This window comes from Pterocles gutturalis, unplaced genomic scaffold (assembly GCF_000699245.1).
Source record: "Pterocles gutturalis isolate BGI_N339 unplaced genomic scaffold, ASM69924v1 scaffold38079, whole genome shotgun sequence".
NCBI lineage: Eukaryota > Metazoa > Chordata > Aves > Pterocliformes > Pteroclidae > Pterocles > Pterocles gutturalis.
This window is the reverse complement of record NW_010129644.1, coordinates 11,771-31,645: the sequence shown is the minus strand read 5'-3', so window position 1 is coordinate 31,645 and position 19,875 is coordinate 11,771. Positions and strand designations below refer to the sequence as shown.

At 38.6% G+C, this 19,875-nt stretch overlaps 1 protein-coding gene across 1 annotated transcript in view; it reads right to left on the bottom strand.

The window, feature by feature from the left end:
• LOC104466533 (laminin subunit alpha-2-like) overlaps positions 1-19,875 on the bottom strand; it is a gene marked incomplete at both ends in the record, with an annotated part of 44,323 nt that overhangs the window by 13,788 nt on the left and 10,660 nt on the right. Inside the window, 8 exons of the mRNA XM_010079976.1 lie at positions 147-350; positions 1,167-1,343; positions 4,427-4,575; positions 5,971-6,189; positions 10,337-10,457; positions 14,636-14,774; positions 17,057-17,201; positions 19,283-19,445. Of these exons, the coding sequence (XP_010078278.1) occupies positions 147-350; positions 1,167-1,343; positions 4,427-4,575; positions 5,971-6,189; positions 10,337-10,457; positions 14,636-14,774; positions 17,057-17,201; positions 19,283-19,445 (1,317 nt within the window). The remainder of the gene's footprint in view (positions 1-146; positions 351-1,166; positions 1,344-4,426; positions 4,576-5,970; positions 6,190-10,336; positions 10,458-14,635; positions 14,775-17,056; positions 17,202-19,282; positions 19,446-19,875) is intronic.

Here is a 19,875-nt window from a genome sequence, read left to right as displayed (position 1 = left end):
GTTCTACTGCTATATAGTTCTTTAAATTACTGTTGTGATAATCCACACAAATAACTTGTGGCAAGTTACTTTTCAATTTTGCCTGGAAAAATAAATTTTTGAACTTCACCTGAGTGAAGTGATATGCACTTACAAGTTCTGGAGACAGAGATGGTGTTGGAGAAGGAGGGGAAGCAGGAGGAGTGCTTGGTCTTTCTTTCTCCCCATTAGAGTCTGGTTCAGGTTGGATCAGGACTGCTGTGTGGATCGGTTTATCTTCATCCTCAGGTGGTCTAACCTCTGGTTCTAGAGAGGGACATTGGCCAATATCTGCATTTTCAAAGGACATGGGTTGAGCAAAGTCCATGGGGCTGAGAACACACAAAGAAATTGATGTCTGTTATTAGTTTTTCTGCCTTTTATCACCCATTTATAGAGCATAGCTATATGCTGCAGTGTAATTCCACTTCACAGGACACAAGAGCCAGGATTCATTCCATCTGTTTTAGGTACGGAAGTGGGACACTTAAATTAGAGGTGATAGTCACCATTAGCTTTCCTTCCTACAGTCAGTGCAGAGAGACAGGCATCCTCTTTGGCAAGCTTTACTATCCATGGTAGGCTGAATCACACTGTGGAGAAGTCCTTCTCTGATATACATTGATGGAGTGTGGGGTGATGAGATCCTAATTTAGGTACTTCAGTTACATGAAAGAAAGATTTAGCTGGGAACTTTCTCTAGAGGTTTTACTTTATTTACTGTTCCCTTTCTTTTTACTTAAATGATCCTCCCAGGTTACTGCCACATGTACTTTCCACAAAGCAAATTAATTCCCATGGTGGTTCTCAGCATTTATATACTCTTGGAGATCAACCTTACTTAAAGTGTTATACTACACCATAAATACTTATCACTGAGGCAAGTATTACTGCAGCACTACTGTTGAATTTCTCAGATTTTATGGATAAATAGACAGTTGTTGGCTCATCTGTAAAACAGTTCATTAATTGCATAGCATACGGAGTGTATATTATAGACAAAAAAGGAATGGCATATTAAGAAAACAGATAATATTCTAGGATTTGCTGTTAGTATGATTCCTTGCAACAATGAAGTTTCTTTTGGCACCCAAGGTAGTTAACCAGACCTCATTAACTGTATGTTTGTTGGCATCAGTGAGACTCACGTGGCATTAATGACAAGATTCCATATACAGCCCTCAAATGGTGGTATATTTCTGAGAGGTGCAGTCTGAAACTGAGAAGAAGTACCCCCAACAAAGAGTTTCTTGACAGAGATGGGCTGGTCTGTTGGCAATCGCTGAGTCTGGACTTTGTCTTCATCTACTTGAACAGTGAACATCCTGTGAAAAAGATTTGAAAGCAAAGAAATATACATTCTACTCTGGTTATTGCTTGTATTGAAATTACCACTTTGCAGGGCCCGTTTGCTCCCACACCAGCTGTAACACTAAGCAACCCAAATTATGTAATTAGCAGCTTGCACTAAATGCATATTAACCACTAGAAGGTTTTCAGCTAGTCTATGCTTCCTTGGTTGTTCTCTGACAGAACTTGGCAAAGCAATGCTGTGGAGGGGCAATAGTATCAGTCACCGGTCACATAGGAAGAACTGGTTTATAGTATGGCAACACGGACATGGCAAGGGCCCAGCCTGCTGCACTGCGATGGCAGGTATAGTCACCGGCAGGATGGGGACAGCACAGGGTCACATTTTGTTTGGGCTCCCTATGTCTTGGTTTGTACAAGTTATTATCTTCTTGCATGGGGACAAACACCACTACAGATTGCTCTGGTTGCAGAATCAACCACACATACTGCAGACTTTTTAAAAGATCTGGTCTCTTTTTTCTGGGGGAGATGGTGGAATAGGAAAATTGCTGATTGTTCACCATGTACTGATACAAGCGCTATAATTCATTCTCATGCGTAATGCACATGCTACAAGTTATTGCCAAAGCAGTCCCATGGAAGATACTGGTAAGGTTGAACAGAGGAAGGTAGAAGTCTCTAAAGCACAGCACCAATGGCTGACCAAGCCGCAGCAAGGAATGGAAAAAAGAGCAGAGAGGAAAGGGGTAAATATGGTGAAGGGCATTATTCTGGTAAAAACAAGAATACAAATGTGAGAAAAAAGATGAATGTTCTTGCCTGTCAAAGCTACTAAGATGCAAATGTTGCATTTTGTACCACATTTGCAAGGAAACACGGTAAAGGGGACAGAAAGTGAAAAACTAGCTTGCCAAGCTGTACATTGTGTATACTGAGAAAGCAGCGTTAATATAAGTGCTGTGGAATTGAGAGACAGTGGATTATTTTGATGGGTAACATATATAACAAGGTATAGCAACAAGAGTCAAAAATTTAACTGCTGTCTTTGGGACAATGTACCATTGATGAAATATAGAAAATCTTCAACTTCTGAAGAGATCCAGCTTAAGGTGAGCTGAGTTGCAAAGGATGGATAAGAACTTCAGTATTTTTGAAGGTGAATGTAGATTGCTAGTTGACAGAATTTCTTTATGTTGCTAGACTGTATTTAATAGACTTTAGCCAGGAGAAAATCAGGACCACAAAAAAAGCTATATGTGTCTCTGGTAAACTCTGATCTGATGTATGAAGTGCAGTTTTTATTTCAAATATGTTACAGTCATGCTAAACATCAAACCTAACTATTCAAGTATCTTTGACTACAGTTTGTTATGTAAACACAAGTTGGGTATGTGTAAGTAAGTAGCTTGATTTTTCAGAATTACTGAGCGTCCTTAAGACATATCAGAAATAATCAGTTTCTGGCAAATAACTTCACTTTTTTTCAGCTGTAAAATTATATCGAGCTCCAATATTCTTCCTTAACAATAATTACAAATCTTAGCAATGGAATATTGAAAATGATTATTGAAAAGAGGCCAGTTATAATACGTCAAACTCATGTCTTATTTACACAAATCCTAGACAGAACTGGATAGTGACTTAAGCACCTGAATTAGATAACTGTTGTAATACATGCAAATTGTTCAATTATCTCTCTGAAGAGTTTTGAGATATGAGGTGTTCCTCAAATTTAATCAAAGAAAACTTGAGTTCACGATAAGCAGAGAATGGTTTAAATTTAGTTTACATCTCTTTACATCCATTTCAGGTTACAGAAACTGCAGAATTCAGACAATTTGTTTTGTAACAGAGCTGCTTTGAAAACACAGAGGTTTCATCTGAACAAGCATCATCACTGGATGGTATTGTACAGCAACTGTGTCTTGAGGTACTCTCACAGGTTAAGCTACTGTACTTGCTATAGCACTGCATAAAATAACTTTCTTTGTTGTTTAGAGCTGCTTATTATCATTCGCATATTTGTGTTCTGTCACAGTGACACAAAAAATTTTGCAAAATGAAGTAATCAATTTCCAAAATAACTTTTTCTCCCAGAGAATTTATCACAAACTAGTTATTAAAGATGGGGAGAGATTGCCTGAAGGCATTATTTACAAGATTTCTTTTTAATGATACAATAGAAATTCAGTCAGAAAATTACACTGACAAAGGACAAAGCAAAGCAAATTATAGAGGGGACAGAAGGGCACCTTGGGATTAGACAGACAGGAATTGTTGCTCAAGAAGGCTGCAGCATTGCGGGGGTAAGAGAGGGAAGTGTAGTGTTCAGTGTGCTTGGATAAGTGCATTTGTAACATGCTGGATGTCACATCTTCTGATTTTTTTTTTTAAACAGAACAGAACAGAACAACATTGTGCCTAGTGTGCTAATGCACTGAATGTCTGTAAAGTATGTACACATTTGTATGTCCAAGTGTCCACAACAAACCCTACTTGGAACAAGGGCTGTTCCAGGCCATAAATAGTACTGACTGCCTGAGTCCTACACATTACAGTAGTGATGTTTCTAGTCGCTTTCTGAATGGTGAAGTGTAATGAGCAGTTTGTCTGGGACTGTGTGTCTTCGTTTTTTTACCATATTTAGCTGGGCACCACCATAATCCCATGTATATACATCAGCACATGGCATCTCAAAAAGGTTACAGGCTGCCGTGCTGTTGCTGTTCATATACTTCGAAAACGGTCTTTTTCTACATGTCTTTAAAAAGTGATTTACTACACCACAGCAGTATTTCTTATCCACAGATTCAATTAGTAAGATATATTTGCCAAGAACCAGAAGGTTAAAGATGCCAACTGAGACAAATGCAGATCTCTGGAGAAACAGCCTAGGAAAGCATGTAAACCCAGCTCTGCAGAATAACAAGCACTATGAGAAACTAACTTCTAAAAATTTTTGGATAAGGATGGAATTACACTAAACTCTTTGCCTCAGCAGAAGCATTTACATGGATTGCTAAAGACATTGGAACATTCGCATTACTGAATTAGCTATGCTGTGTGGTCTGTAGCACTTCTAGGTATTTGTTACCCTTTAGCTCGTTCTATGCGGATGGAGTGTGCTCTGCCGTCGTGAAACTTGCCAGCTTCTGGTTTGATGGTGATTCTGTGGGGATCCCGTATCCCAGTAGAGATATGCACTTCCAGTTGACCTCTGTTCAGGAACACTGCATAGTAGGCCTGCAATGTATATGTTGGTATGAGAATGTAACTTACATTTAGAAAGAAATAATTTCACTTAGTTTTACATTAGTTTTATGAACGTTTTATTTTCTTACACTGGTTTTAATTTGCTCACCATAGAGAAGATACTGTAGTTTCAGTTCTGCTGCTGCTGCTACATTCAGACTCTCTTGTATTTTTGTAATGAAAAATGGATAAAATGCGGTTATGCTGGAAAGCTTCATCAAAAGGTTTAACTTTCTGCTTACCTATTTGCAGGGAAGGATGGAGACTTCTAAACTACAGTTCTTTGACTTTTGCTGTTACAAGGCCTGGTCTTATACCCGTCAAGCCCTGAATAGCATTGATCTCAGTGTGAGTTCTGCATTTAGAGGGCTGGCAAATCACGCAAGTAGTTACTCTAGCAACCAATATCATGTTGTAGCGGATTTCAGGATCTAACCTCCAGTTACTATAGCAATGAGTGTCATGCTCACTTCTGTGACCTGAAGAGATGGGTAATGATAAAGGAGCCCCTACCCCGAAGTTAATGTCATGCGGGTGAGCCATTATAATGTGCTGTCCCTGGAGCGTGTTCCTCCAGGTCACTGAGAGCTCTCTTCCAAAACAGGCAGGAAGGAGAATAATGAAATATAATTTCCCAGAAGTCCTGAACAAAGAAAGCATCAAAATATTATGTTTATCTCTGCTGTACTATGTCTGTCTGTGAGGTTTTTAATTAATCAAGATTTGAATAATTTCCAACAGCAATCACACTTTTACCAGTTAGTCACTTGGACTCTGTAGGTACTTCCTCTGAACAAGACTGACTCTGTCCTCTTAATCAGAAACAATTTATACTGCAGATTTGTTTTTTACAGGAGAGAAGGAGAGGCTGGAGCACTCTTAAGTGTTATATCCCACAGCAGCGATCCCAAACAAGGGGCTTATCTTGCCCTGCTTTTAGCAGCTTTCTTTTTTTTTTTTTTTTTTTGGTCTCAGGAGAAACAGAATGATCCTCGTTTATCACTATAAGAACAGGAGAGAGATATCTCCAAGCCTTAATGGTGCATAAGTAGTCCTCAGAATGAGTGAAGAACAGTATTCTCTAATATTCAGGTTTGATTAAAAAAACAACATGGAAGCATCTATATGATAGAAAAAAATCTGTTGTTGTTTAGCAACAAGCAATGAATGCCTTATTGTAAATCTTTAAGAGAAACAGTTACTCTAATGCAAAAAAAAAATTCTGAGCCCCTATCAGATTCTTCATCAGATGAAGGATAACATTAGAAATAATTTATTCCCTAGCACTGAAACTATAAACACCTGACAGTGTTTGGAAACAAACCGAGTATTAACAAGTTCAGTTAAATTGTAGGTTTTCTTTATCTTTTGCTAGGTTCCTCTTACCTGTCCCGTCTGTCTGCGCTTTCTTCTCAGAGGGGCAGCTTTCCTCCCAGTGTATCTGCGCTTTCTTCTGCCGGGGACAACTGTGCCACTTGTGCCAAACAAGATGATCCCAGACTCATTCTTGGTGCTGAAGGAGAGGTTGATTTCTGTGCCCATGTTAAAGGAGACAGGCTGCAGTTCCACAAAACCTGGCTTGGGGAAGCTAACTGTATAAATGTTCTGTAGGAAGAAGGGGACAGGAAAGCACATTAACAGGATTAAAAGCAAGAGTATGAACATGCAGAAAGATTTCTTAACTAAAATAATAAACTATGTAAATATAGCTAGTGTGAAGAGAGGGAAAGTAACAATAAACACTAAGCAATTTACTTACTAAGACACAAAAAGAAAACATAGGGGGTGGAAGCAAGAACGGGTTAGCTGGGAGGTATACAAAGAGGCTGTCTGAACAGCCAGGGATCAGGTTAGGAAAGCTAAAACCCTCATAGAATTAAATCTAGCCAGGAACATAAAGGGGAACAAGAAGAACTTCTACAAGTACACTGGTGATAAAAGGAAGACTAAGGAAGATGCAGGCCCTCTCTGGAAGGAAACTGGAGACCTGGCCATGAGGGATATGGAGAAGGCTGAGGTGCTCAGTGACTTCTTTGCCTCAGTCTTCACTGCCAAGGGGTCTGGCACACCACCCAAGTTGCAGAAAGTGAAGGTAAGAACTGGGAGAAGGAAGATCTGCCCACCTTAAGTGAAGATCAGGTTCGAGACCATCTAATGAACCTGAAGGTGCACAAGTCCATGGGACCTGACAGGATCCACCCACGGGTCCTGAGGGAACCGGTGGATGAAGTTGCCAAGCCATTAACCATCATATGTGAAAGGTCATGGCAGTCTGCTGAAGCCCCACTGACTGGAAAAGGGAAAACATAACCCCCATTTTCAAGAAGGGTAAAAAAGATGACCCAGGGAACTACAGGCCAATGAGTCTCACCTCTGGGCCTTGCAAGATCATGGAACAGATCCTCCTGAAGGCTCTACTAAGGCACATGTAAAATGAAGGAGAAAAGTGATTGGTAACCAGCATGGCTTCACCAAAGGCAAATCATGCCTGACAAACCTCTGGTGGCCTTTTATGATGGAGTTACAGCATCAGTGGACAAAAGAAGAGCAACTGATGTAATCTACCTGGACTTCTGCAAAGCATTTGATGCTGTCCTGCACGACATCCCTGTGGCCAAATTGGAAAATTATGGATTTGATGGATGGACCACCCGCTGGATAAAGAATTGGCTGGATGGTCGCACTCAAAGAGTTGCGGTCAACGGCTCAATGTCCAAATGGAGACGGGTGACGAGTGGCGTTCCTCAGGGATTGGTACTGGGATTTAGCATCTTTGTTGGCGACATGGACAGTGGGATTGAGTGCACACTCAGCAAGTTTGCAGATGACACCAAGCTGTGTGGTGTGGTGGACACGCTGGAGGGAAGGGATGCTGTCTAGAGGGACCTTGACAGGCTTGAAGTTCAACAAAGCCAAGTGCAAGGTCCTGTACCTGGATTGAGGCAATCCCAAGCACAAATACAGGCTGGGGAGAGAACGGCTTGGGAGCAGCCCTGAGGAGGAGGAGTTGGGGGTGTCAGGAGATGAAAAACTGAACATGAGCCAGCAGTGTGCACTTGTGGCCCAGAAGGCCAACCGGATCCTGGGCTGCATCAAGAGAAGTGTGGCCAGCAGGTTAAGGGAGGTGATTCTGCCCCTCTACTCTGCTCTTGTGAGACCCCACCTGGAGTACTGCGTCCAGCTCTGGGTCTCCCAACACAAGAAGGATGTTGAGCTGTTGGAACAGGTCCAGAGGAGGGCTGTGAAGATGATCCAAGGGCTGGAACACCTCCCCTGTGAGGACAGGCTGAGAGAGCTGGAGTTGTTCAGCCTGGAGAAGAGAAGGCTCTGGGGGAACCTTATATCGGCCTTCCAGTACCCGAAAGGAGACTACAGGAAAGCTGGGGAGGGACTTTTTACAAGGGCATGTAGCAAGAGGATGAGGGGTGATGGATTTAAACTGGAAGAGGGCAGATTTAGATATTAGGAATAAATTATTTACTGTGGGGGTGGTGAAATACTTCCAGGGAAGTTGTGGATGGCCCATCCCTGGAGGTGTTCAAGGCCAGGCTGGATGAGCCTTTGAGCAACCTGATCTAGTAGAAGGTGTCCCTGCTCATGGCCGGGGGGTTGCAACTAGATGATCTCTAAGGTCCCTTCCAACCCAAACCATTCTATGGTTCTATGATTCCATGATACTTCTAAAAGTGTTGTGCAAACACTAATTTACCTGTTTACATCTGGTGTCTTTAGAGTATTTCTGGAATCCTCTCTTACAGGAAGGCAAAGTTCCAGTCATATTTCGATATATCCTCTTGGATTTAGAATAACTGCTCACAGGTGGTTTTTTATATTAATATTTTCCATTGAGTTAATATAGTGAGATTTTGCTTTTAAATCAATACAATAGATAACAACGGCCAATATAAACATAAACTAGATTATATTATTTGTCAAATGTGCCCACAAGATACTTTCTATTAATCAGTCATTGCTTCATCATTATTGCTTTGCTGAGCATCACTGCTTTCTTGATGACTCAGGCTCATAAAAGGAGCACTCGTTGCGCATGGCCCAACTTTCTGGAATTTGGTAGCCATTAACACAATTTAAAGAGTAGAATATATCATCAAATAGTACATCAGTGTATACTCCTGAAGATTTTCTGTAATCACTGACAATTCTTCTACTCTTACAGCCAGGGAAGACCAGTCTATGGAAACAGTCACTTTTTCTAAAATAACTCACTATTTTTTTGTACATTAGAACTTTTTACAGGTATAGAGCTAATAGATGTTGTTCAACTTTCTCTGAAATTGGAGGGCATTGAAATAATTGAGTTCATATCCAGTCTTTATCTTTTGTTTTTACTTCTTTTTAATTATCCTACATATCGTTTTTTGTACAATTAGAATATTTAATTCTCCAACAAAATGGTTAATCCAATTAGATTTCAAATTCTGAGTTACAAAGTAATTTAAAAACCAAAATTCTTACTAAGATTCACAGCAACAGAAGAAAACCAACACAACTATCCTTCTTTCCTAGTCAGGAAAGAAGCTACAATAAAAGCAAACAAATATGAACTTCTGCATAAAATTTTTGCTGAACCCAAATTTGTAAGATTTAAAAGCATTTGAGCAATCTGGTTCTTTGCAGCTTAGCTTTGCCACAAAATTGAAAATTTAAGAATGTCCATTTTATGACAAATCCATCTAGGCTAATGTCCTCTGTGAGAGTCCTCTTGTTTTGTGCTTTTAGCTCTGATTAAGACCTGAGATAGAAGTGATAAACACAGCAAAAGAGGGTACTCATCTTTATTTTGGCCTGGACAGGTTCCAGGCACTGTTCAAAGGAAATTTTCAATGTTTTGGAGAAAAATGTTTGGAGAGCATCTATTTAACAGCAACGACTCATTTGGATTTGCTGTAGTGGTATCTGATACGGAAATCTAGATCATACATTTACTTGCAAAACTATCTTAAACAGCATACATTTCCAGGGAAGAAATACGAACTATTTATTGGGAGACAATTGTCACTGGAAATATTTTTTTATAAATGATGACTCTTCCATGGAAAATTACTATATTATCTCTCAAACTTAAGATCAGATTCCTTGAATCTGCAGCAACAATTGAAAATAAATAGACTGGAGCTGTATTTGAAGTTAAAATAATGACACCAATTTTACACATTCTTAGTGATCAGTAAGAAAGGTGCTTTCCAGCTCAGTGATAGCTCATAACAGTAAGTGCTCTTCTTATCCTAAAGGTGACTTTGTTTCAGGTACCCCCAACTATACTGTGATTTTCAAAGTACCTCAGGTTTTCTGTAATGAATGATTTTATAACAACATTTTTTAAAAAAATTGTTTAAATCCTTGGATTTTATGTGCATCAAAATTTCTTAAGGTTTTTGCAATATTGTCAGTGCCTAATTCTATCCTCATTAGTGTCAATAATTCCCATTTTAGCCAGCTGAAATAGAGCTAGACCACCACTAAGCATTTCAGAAAACCCTACCCTTGAGGGATAGGGGTATCACAACTGTCCAGGGATACTGTCCAAGAAGTTAGGATCTGGAATACCAGTCTACTTGCTGATCAGATTAATTCATATTTCTTTCTCTTAAATATAACTGTTCTGATTTTCAGTTTAGATCTCTATGTGTGTTTGAATATGCTTTATACAATTAATATGTTATGCCATAAAATCAGAAACCAGACAACATTTATATCCATTAAGACCAAAATACATGGAAGTCAGACTAACCTCTAGTGTGCATCCTTTTGTTAGACCAACGAAATCAGGACTACTCAATATATTATACGGTGTCCTTGAAATTTCAATCTCTTTGAGACAACCTGTATATTTCTTTAAGTTCACTTCAGGCCTAAAAAAAAAATTTAGAAGTACAATGTATTTTCAAAAATAGAGTTTAGGGAGAACACAGTCATCCAGACACACACACATGAACTTTCTGATGCACAGATGCTTTTTTTTTTTTTTTTTTTTTTTTTTTTTAATATGCACATACACTCAAATGAATACATCTTGCCTTCTACCACCTATGAGCACTTAGTCTTTCATCACTCAAAGGTGTAACAGGAGATTCATCTCATCTCCAGTTGACAACAGTCCTCTTTTCCATTTTTTCTTTCTTCAGTGTTTTTTTGTTTGGTTTTGTTTGTTTGTTTGTTTTTGTAGAGGAGTGCTGCCACCTTTGGTGTTTAAACACAGCAATCTATGAAATAACTAAGTAGTTGTTCCTTAGGCACAGCAGAAAGATGCAAGCTAGGAAATCATAACAATAAGGAGAGACCTTAACGGGAAGACAGATGTTTCATTCATCTTTTTGCATGCTAGATCGTAATGAAAGAGGCACTGTAGCAGCATACAAATATTTTTGATAAAGTCTTTGCCAAAAAAAAAATTGATTATTTTTTAATGCTTTAGGAATTCTTTGTGTTCAGGTGGACTGACATTTGTTTTCTATGTATTTTACATTCCCAGTATCTTTCCTATGAAAACTATATCCCCTGTATCTTTCCTATGAAAACTGCTGTGTAGTTTCTTCTGACACAGCAATATAATTATCAGGCAGTTAAAGGAAAAAAAAAAAAACAAACACTTGGGTTTGTTACAGAACCTAAATATCCATTCAAGATAGGAAAATATTGTAATAGAATTGCAAAGTTCCATGGTTTGGCTCATCAGCAGGTTGCTAGAAATGAGAAAACCCATGAAAGCAACACCAAAGCTAGCATGCTTGGATGTAAAATTATTATTTCCCAGGCCTAGGAACACCAGAGTGAGACCATAACTGCTGGTAATATTTGAACCAGGCTTGCAAGAAGAAAAGCCTTATAAAGTCACTTAAAAAAAACCAAACTTGCCATTCACATCATGGAGAGTAAATACAAAAAGAAAAAAAAGCACTAGTTAATTAATTCACAATATTACCCATGAGTGTTTACTAGAAATCTGAGTAATGTCAACAGCTCAAAGAAATAAAAATGAATTTAGAAAATAAATAAGGAGTTAAAACTGTGGGGAAATAAAAAACCCAAACAAACAAAAAACCAAACACTCAACTCCTTGGAAGGAAAGAAAATATTTGAAAGAATATTAATTACAGAATAAAACCATGTTGCACAGATACTGTTCAGCTGAATGTTTTGGTACTGAAAGCCATTCTTTGCATTATAGCCATCCTAACAAGCGTGGTGTATTCTCCAGCAAATTAGCACCCTCTACGTAAGTTAAAGCAAGCATCTAGTTTACTAAAATAATCCATATTCTGCTTTATTTACAGTCATGTAGTTATGGTCACTTTTCATTTTTGAATTTTTATTTCCTAGCTCTTCCCCAGTTCCTTTATAGACTCTTCTCAGCAGCAAAAGAGTTTTGTCATGTCATTATCAGCAGTGTCCGCAGCATCCTGTCTTTGCTATCTGGAAACCATCCATGTTCCTACCCCCTCCCTGCCCTGTCCAGTTACAGACTGCCCTCATGCTGTCCCATTACAAGCAGTTGCTGTTACGTTATAATTCTAATTCCCAACCTGTATGAACTCCACATCCTTGCAAACACTGAACACTTGCTTGATATTTTGTTAAGACTCCCTTTTTCCCCTTCCAAAAAATACAAAACAAGGTCCAAGTTCATTCAGGTCTCACATAAATTCTTGGCCTTTTTTTTTTTTTTTTTTCCAAACTAGGACTAGTTTCAAGGGAACACAAGCAAAGATTTCTGGACCTTGGGAGGAAATAATCTTTCTCAGGACAAGGGGGGAAATCTGCATTTTTTGTAACTCATGCCAGGAATTAAGCTGCAAAACAGTGGAGTTCAGTTCATATCTGAGCGTATCAAAGCAAAAGTAGTGGAGACAAATAGTTGCAAACTGGAAACAGTCAGAAACAGGTGACCTCTCCTATCCCCCTGTTCTTAAACTCAGAAGAGCCAAATTTCACAAAAATTTGCACCTTGTTTTCATGCCCTCCTCAGTAACTACTTCACGGCCTCGCAGTGCCGTGCTCCTCACCTGACCCGCGACTGCAGCCTACAGCCAGGAGGTCAGAACCAAACTCAGCAATACAGCTTGCCATAGCTCTGCTTCCCAGGCATTCCAGTGTCATAAACAAGCACAGCTGAAGTAGGCAGCTGTGTGAAGCAAAGGAAAGTTGTTTGTGAAGGTGTGTGCACAGCATGTAACATGACAGTGTTAAGCACTTGGGAGTGGCTTTGCTTGCTGCAGCAGGAGCAACTCGCTGAATTAACAGCCTGAGCGTAACAGCTGGTATAAATACTGCCCACACACTGCTTCTGCGTTGCTGCCTGTGCTTTCAAGCTGCACTTACTAGACACATGCAAGTCATGCAAGTAATATGATTATTTTTACCTTGCTTTCATACTAGGGTGAAAGACAAAAAAAAAAAAATCAAAATTACATTAATTGTAGCAAATGATTCTTATTCAAAATATTTAACAGTGAAGCAGATATACATCATTTACAAACAACACATTATGGATGGTGAGATTCTACATGCACTATCAAGCTATAATAATTAACAGGGTTACTCTGCAAACAGCTACCTTAAAATGTAATATAGTAGAGAGCTTCTATAATTTGTTGCTATACTTGGTTGTGAGTAAATCAAACCATGTAGAAGAATTTGGTAGAACTGACCTGACCTGATAATTACAAAGTCACGGGTACTTCAGCATCTATTGTTTGCAGTAGCTCAGCTTTGCCCTAATCCTCCTTTCACTATTTTTCATTCTAATTTACCATAACATTAATATTTCCCCAGTGACTGATGAATCATAGCTGTAGGCAAAATAGTTACCACAGGTCCAAGTAGTTGTGGTACTCTATTTTTCTAAGCAACCACAAAGGATTTGCTGGAAGATAATTGCTCTGGACATTTTGTTATGCAGTAGTGTGATCTCACAATTACATAATACAGTATCACATTTCATGAGTAAAATAGATCTCAGATCTTTTTATTGCTGGGTGATTTGACATGAAAGGTCAGTTACTAACCCAATAAATTAACAAATATAACCTTTCTTTTAGTTGCAGAACAGCCTGTGGACTAATCACAACAGTTCCCTGTGCAGAAGAGCACTTCAAGGCTGTCATTATGCCATGTAGCTAAAGCTGACATAGATAAATGGGCTTGTTTCTGCATTGTTCATCTGTTCATTGTAGCACAAAATTCTCTTGTTCTTGTCATTGCAAAACTGATGAATATTCATTTAAACCACAAGTAAGTTTTTTGGTCTATTGAAACCATGTAATTCAGGTATCTGTTATCCCATTTATTTAGTTTATTAAAGCTTAACTTAAAGTTTATCAAGAATAATATGCAAGATTTAAAAAATAAATAATTGGAATTTTGTTTGAGAAAGAAATTCAGTGTCAGGCTTCTGAAGGGAAAAGGTTGCCATGTTTCATTCTTCTTACATTAAATATATGAAGAGTATTGTATCATATACTTTAATTCCTGAATGCAGGAGGAACTTAATCTAAGGAGTCCAGGAACTTATGTCTACAAATAATTTTAAATTTTATCTAAAGACAAAAGTTGTATACATATCGAAAGTATACTGACCCTGATTATGCAGACATACCCATTTAACAGTAATCCTGTGAGGAGTAGTCTGTAGTTCAATTTCTCTACTCATGCACAATGTAAACACTTGTGCTTAATTTTGTGGAGGTATAGAGCCATTTCTGTAAGTTTGGAGTAACAAATTCTATTAATAAAATAAAAAAATGCTTAAAAAGCTAAAGTCAGCTACATCATAGTTCTGCACAGCATCAGAAAGCTCTACTGCACCATTACAATGATTTCCATTGTATTTGTGTATTGTGAGCTGTGTGAAATACATTAAAATACACAACATATGTACATAAAGCATTGATCTGCTGTGGCAATGTCAGGTGCATTGGGAACTCACCCTTCACTTACTGGAAGTGAACTTGAGAAACAAATACAGAGAACAAGATTACACTGCATTTACATCCCCTTACAAGGGTAAAGAAATTGGCTGGATCCACATTACCTTAGATTCCTCAGGGTTGGCAATCCCCCAAAATATATTTTCTCATGCCCTTTTAAGTTGAGCCCAAAGTGGCTGCCTGTAGAAGTTGTTGCTATGGTCTCTTCTTCATTGGTGTCTATGTCAACAATTGATATGTTGGCTGGAAGAGATTTGAGATTAGTTTCAAGATACTGGACACGAACAACGATGTCTTAATGTAAAAAACCAAGAGACAAATATTTGGAGGGTTAGCAGATGAGGGGAGAGGCAAGGAGGCTTGTAGTTTGCAATTAAGACACTGAATTTCCAAATTATCAATTATGGGCAAAGAAAGTGAACCGCACTTTCCTCTGTTTCCATAACAACCTGAAAAGCTATAGCAATTCTGTATCCTTTATTTTTATATATTTTCTAAACCTGTTTCAATTTGGGATGTTCTTTGTGTCAGTGTAATTTGGAGCTAACACTTCAGCACAAATTTAAGACAGAAGAGATCATTTTACATCCGATTTGTGATTTCAGTACAAGGGTTGTCACTTGAGCAGGACCTTTCAGTGTAAAAGTTTGTTAAGCATTGTCACTATATGCCTTAGAGATTGGTGATCAGTCACTCTGAACCATTTTCAAACCCAAAGCATTCAGTTGCTGTCATGTCTAATCTCAATCTGGAGTCAGTGATGTGCTACATAAAACCATCCAATTTAAATGCTTGCTCCATGTATATTTTTAATGTATGGATTAATACAGAATACAAAGTTCAATGAGAGAGAAAAGAAACACTGAAAAATGCTGTGTAGCCCCCAGAGAAGAAGGGGGATGTCCTACCATAGGGATGCAAAGAAAGGGTTTATTCCTTCCTTCCTTCTTTCCTTCCTTCCCTCCCTTCCTTCCTTACTCCCTCCCTCCTTTCCTTCCTTCCTCTCCTTCCTCAGTCCCTCAGTCCCTCTCTCCCTCACTCTGGTTCTTTCTTCAGACAGTTAAATGCAAGAGATTGCTTACAATTTACTCTCCCCCCCCACCCCCTACATACCTACGGAATGAAATGAACCTTTATTTTAATTAAAAAAGTGACCAGCATGATTTCTGGTTAAAGATGGAATAGAGTGAGTTTGGAGATGAAAGACTCTTAGGAGATTTCAAAGGCAGGACTGGCTAGATGAGGTAATGTATACTCTCTGGAGAGGAAGGAGAGATGGGAGGAAGAGTGCTCTCTGATAGAAGCTCTCCCCACAGGTGAGTCTCTTGTAGCAACAGCTGACTAAATAAATGCCTTAAAAGAGAGAAGGAATTTGCAAAACCTGAAACCAAACTACCATTTTCAGGAGTGAAAGAGAATTGAAAAGGGGATAGACTTTCCTGCTGTACCATACTGTAAATAAACTAATTTTCCTTTCATTTCTATACCTGCATCATCGTTATAAACACATGATATGTTTGAATGGTATGAATAAATGTGATATTGTATTCTATCTTAATACCTCCTGTGTTAAGTATGAACAAAGTAACTGGCTAGCAACAAGGCATTCTTCCTCTAAAGGTACAGCAAATCTACATGTGAGGGCTCTGAGTTATTTTGGCCAGTGTCCTGACTCCCAAGTCTACTTCAGCCAAATGACAAGAGAGAGGGTCTGTGTTTGAGATGCGAAGGTCAGTTAGAGAGCTGGCACTGCAAGGGGCAGAGGAGGAAGAGCACCTTCAGGGGCTTGTGGCGACCCTGAAGATTCAGAATACAGTAAGACCTCAGAATACAAAGGCACAGAGAATGTCACAGATGCCATAAATAAGATTAATTTGGCTCAGGTAAGATTCTCCCAGTATTATAACTAGATTAAAAACAAACAAAAAAAGGGTTTTGCCAGCACAATAGCCAGCAGTCTTTGTGATCTTATCAAATGCCACCACTTCACATTTTGCACCAGTAACAGAGTAAAGAATTAGTAGGACTTTTGAAGATGTTCCCAGTTGTTCCCATGCAGATTCAGATTGTGACACTGCATACAATTAGGGAACACAAAATAGTTATTGTGTTTACCTACTGAGACACTGTCCTATCAGTACTGAAATAATTGCTTTTAAAGCACTTTGGGATATGCTGAGCATGAGAGGACTGTACAGCATGAAAGCTATTTCTGTCCTAACAAAAAATCACACAGATTTGTTTTATGATTTTAAACATCAAGGAACTGATGAAACAGCTTTTTTCCCCGCTCAGAAGCATTTTAGAATGTAAGTTATGCAACTGTAAAGCAGAATTATGCCTGAAAATTAAGCTACCTGTTCATAAAAGACCTGTTCGACAGTTCAGTCACTCACATGCAACACAACACGCCTGTAATCTAAGCAGAATTCTAGATTTGCACAACATGTTCCCAAGGATTAGATGGTTAGCTGTGCTGCACAGGTAACTGGGAAAGTCATGGTGTTGACACCACAGGAACTCACCTTGCTTTTGAATTCTTGACAGGGTGAAAGATTTCCATTTGCCATCATTATGATTTTGGTTGCTGATAACAGAAGCTGTACCTGAACCCAGATCATAGCTGACTTTTATACGCCCGTCACTGAGTTCTACACTCATGAAATCCTTCTGTTAATGAAAAGGATTAGATAGAAAAATCACGATTCTTTTTCATTTTGGTAAGAGGCATAGGACATTTAATAAACACTTAAACACTTTCTCTTCCTGGGTGACAACAGAAAACTTGTTTCAGGCTTTTTAAATAATCTACTTAGGCATTTACTGCCCAGGACTATAATGTACAAAAGTTTGCTACCAACAAGTTCTTTTTACCCCTTCTCTTCTCCTTAGGATTGTGTTGACATTTTGCTAACAACTTAGCTGGAGTTTTGATGGCATGTCTGTACTTTTACTTTCTTAGACCAAAGACAGAAATACACATTATAATTACCTGAAACTAATACTCAGCTTTGAGTACATGTCTGTACTACAGGTAGTGCATTCACTATGTGCCTCAGCTAGATTTAAACTTGCAAGGTAGAAAACAAGAACAGTAAAGATGGTAGAATAGGATTGTTTTACCAGTGTTTCCAGAGAGTAATCTGTACTGATGGAGCAACAGAGAGCTATGAACTGTTATTCTCATTAACCACTGACACCAATATCTGAGCAGTAACTGGAGATGGCTGACTGGAGCAATGATATATGCTGCAGTATCTACAGAAAAAGAGCTAGCAGAATACAAAGAGGAAAACAAATAGCCAGGGAACTGGACAGCATGAAAAGCATGAAGTACGTAATGGTGGAACTATGACCCAGGAACAGAGAATGTACCAGAGAAATTTTAAATTTAATTATAATTTTGCTCATGGCCAGTTCCACCTGTGCTCAGATCTAGGGGGAATGAAAATACTTTTACCATGTGCTGAATACTTATGCAAAACTGATTATAATGTTATGTATATGACCATAAATTTGTGTTAGGAAGAAAAAAGTAAAATTTAACAAACACAGTATTTTAGATCCTTATACATGTCTATTCATGCATCACTAGAAAGAACATCCTCAAAGTTTTTATACAGTGGTACAATATGTTAAGAGACAAATTGTATCAGGGAGCAGTTGCCTTACAGCTTCCAGTGTTTTTCAGAAGTTCAAGCAAATAACTTTTTCTAGAAAACTAAATAAATTAGTAATAATTATACAAAATAATCTAAAACAATTGCATTAATTATACTTTAAATATTCAATTATATAAATAAATTAGAAAAATTACATGAGTACTTCATCATCATAATAAAATTTTGTATTTTACTATAGTCAGTCAAGAGGGGCACCCTTCTTCTTGATAATTCCAGCAATTCTGCTAATTTTTCCCAAAATACAGGAATCTGAAATAAGATTGATTTACAGAAACACAGTTTCTGTCAAATAGCGAGTGCTCAGTAATTTTTCAAGATGTCAGTGAGAACTGCTGTGCACAATTTCTGACCCATATGAAAAGGCTAAGGAAAGGACTCTGCTCCCAGTCAGGCGTGCAAATCAATCTGGATCAGAGATGCTGCAGCTGATTTATTCCTGATTCACGTGAGGATCTGGCCAAATGTCTCTATAAATAACCTTTCCTGGTTATCCACACACATTATGATAGTGTGTGTGAATAAAAACCTGGAACAGCTTTATAACTAATGTTTCCATTATCCGTTTTAGCTGTAAAAGGCACCACTTGTATACTTCGTAAAAATGTCATCACCATCACATCTTTTTGTCGCACCATGCAGTTCCCCTTTAATGCCACTCCATTAAACACAAACTTTTTCTATAGATCAGTAGTACTTCTAAGACTTGTCTCTTCCCATATTCTCCCTGACCTTACATTACAATATTTTAAACTATGAAAGTATAACCACAACTGACAATGTTTGCGCAGGTAAACATTTAGTATAAATTAAAATTAATTAACAATTTCAGAAAAGCTGGAATTCCCCTCAGTCTAACCCAGGCACACAATAATGCTCCCCAGTCAGTAAACACCAGGCAGTCAGCTTCCGCACTATAACACTGTCTGCCTACACTTGGATATCAGACAGTACCATACCAGGACAGTGCTACATTCAGTTCTTATTTATTTTCATAATATGATGAATTCAGACACTGTAAAGATATCATGAAACCTGTCAGGAGTGTGGAGGTTATCTGGTAGTTCTTACCAAGTCATCAGTAGCAAGATACATCAGCAGGGCATTTGATGAGAAAGTCCTGAATTTGAACATGACTGTGGAAATATTGGGGTTCCAGCGGATCGGGCGGCTCACCATGGCATAGCTGTCACCATCGAACTGGACTGTCCCTTCACCATCTGCTACCTGTGGGCTGAAAAGGGGCAATTCCAACCAGTTTCCTTTGCCATGTGAGGTTAAAAGAAAAAGAAGTGAGCAGGAAGGGGAGTGAGAGGATGTCTCTTGGCAGCCATCCTGAACTTGATTTGATTTTATATCAAACCCCTGTTCTGACAAGAGAAGATGTAAGGTCACTACACTGGCTGCCCAATACAAAAGCACTTCTGTGAGGAAGATGGGAGCAGAACCTGTTGCATGTATCTCATGGTCTGTAATGACTCATTTTGCAATCCTCAGTGTAAAATGGCATTATGTACTCTTTCATCTTGTAATAAATCTTGGTTGTGTTATTGTTAGTGATATTACAACTTCTGGAGGGTCTCAGACTGAAAACCCTGGAAACTAATTCTCTTCATTTACGCAAAAATTACAAACACCACAAGAGCAGAAGCATCAGTCTCTCC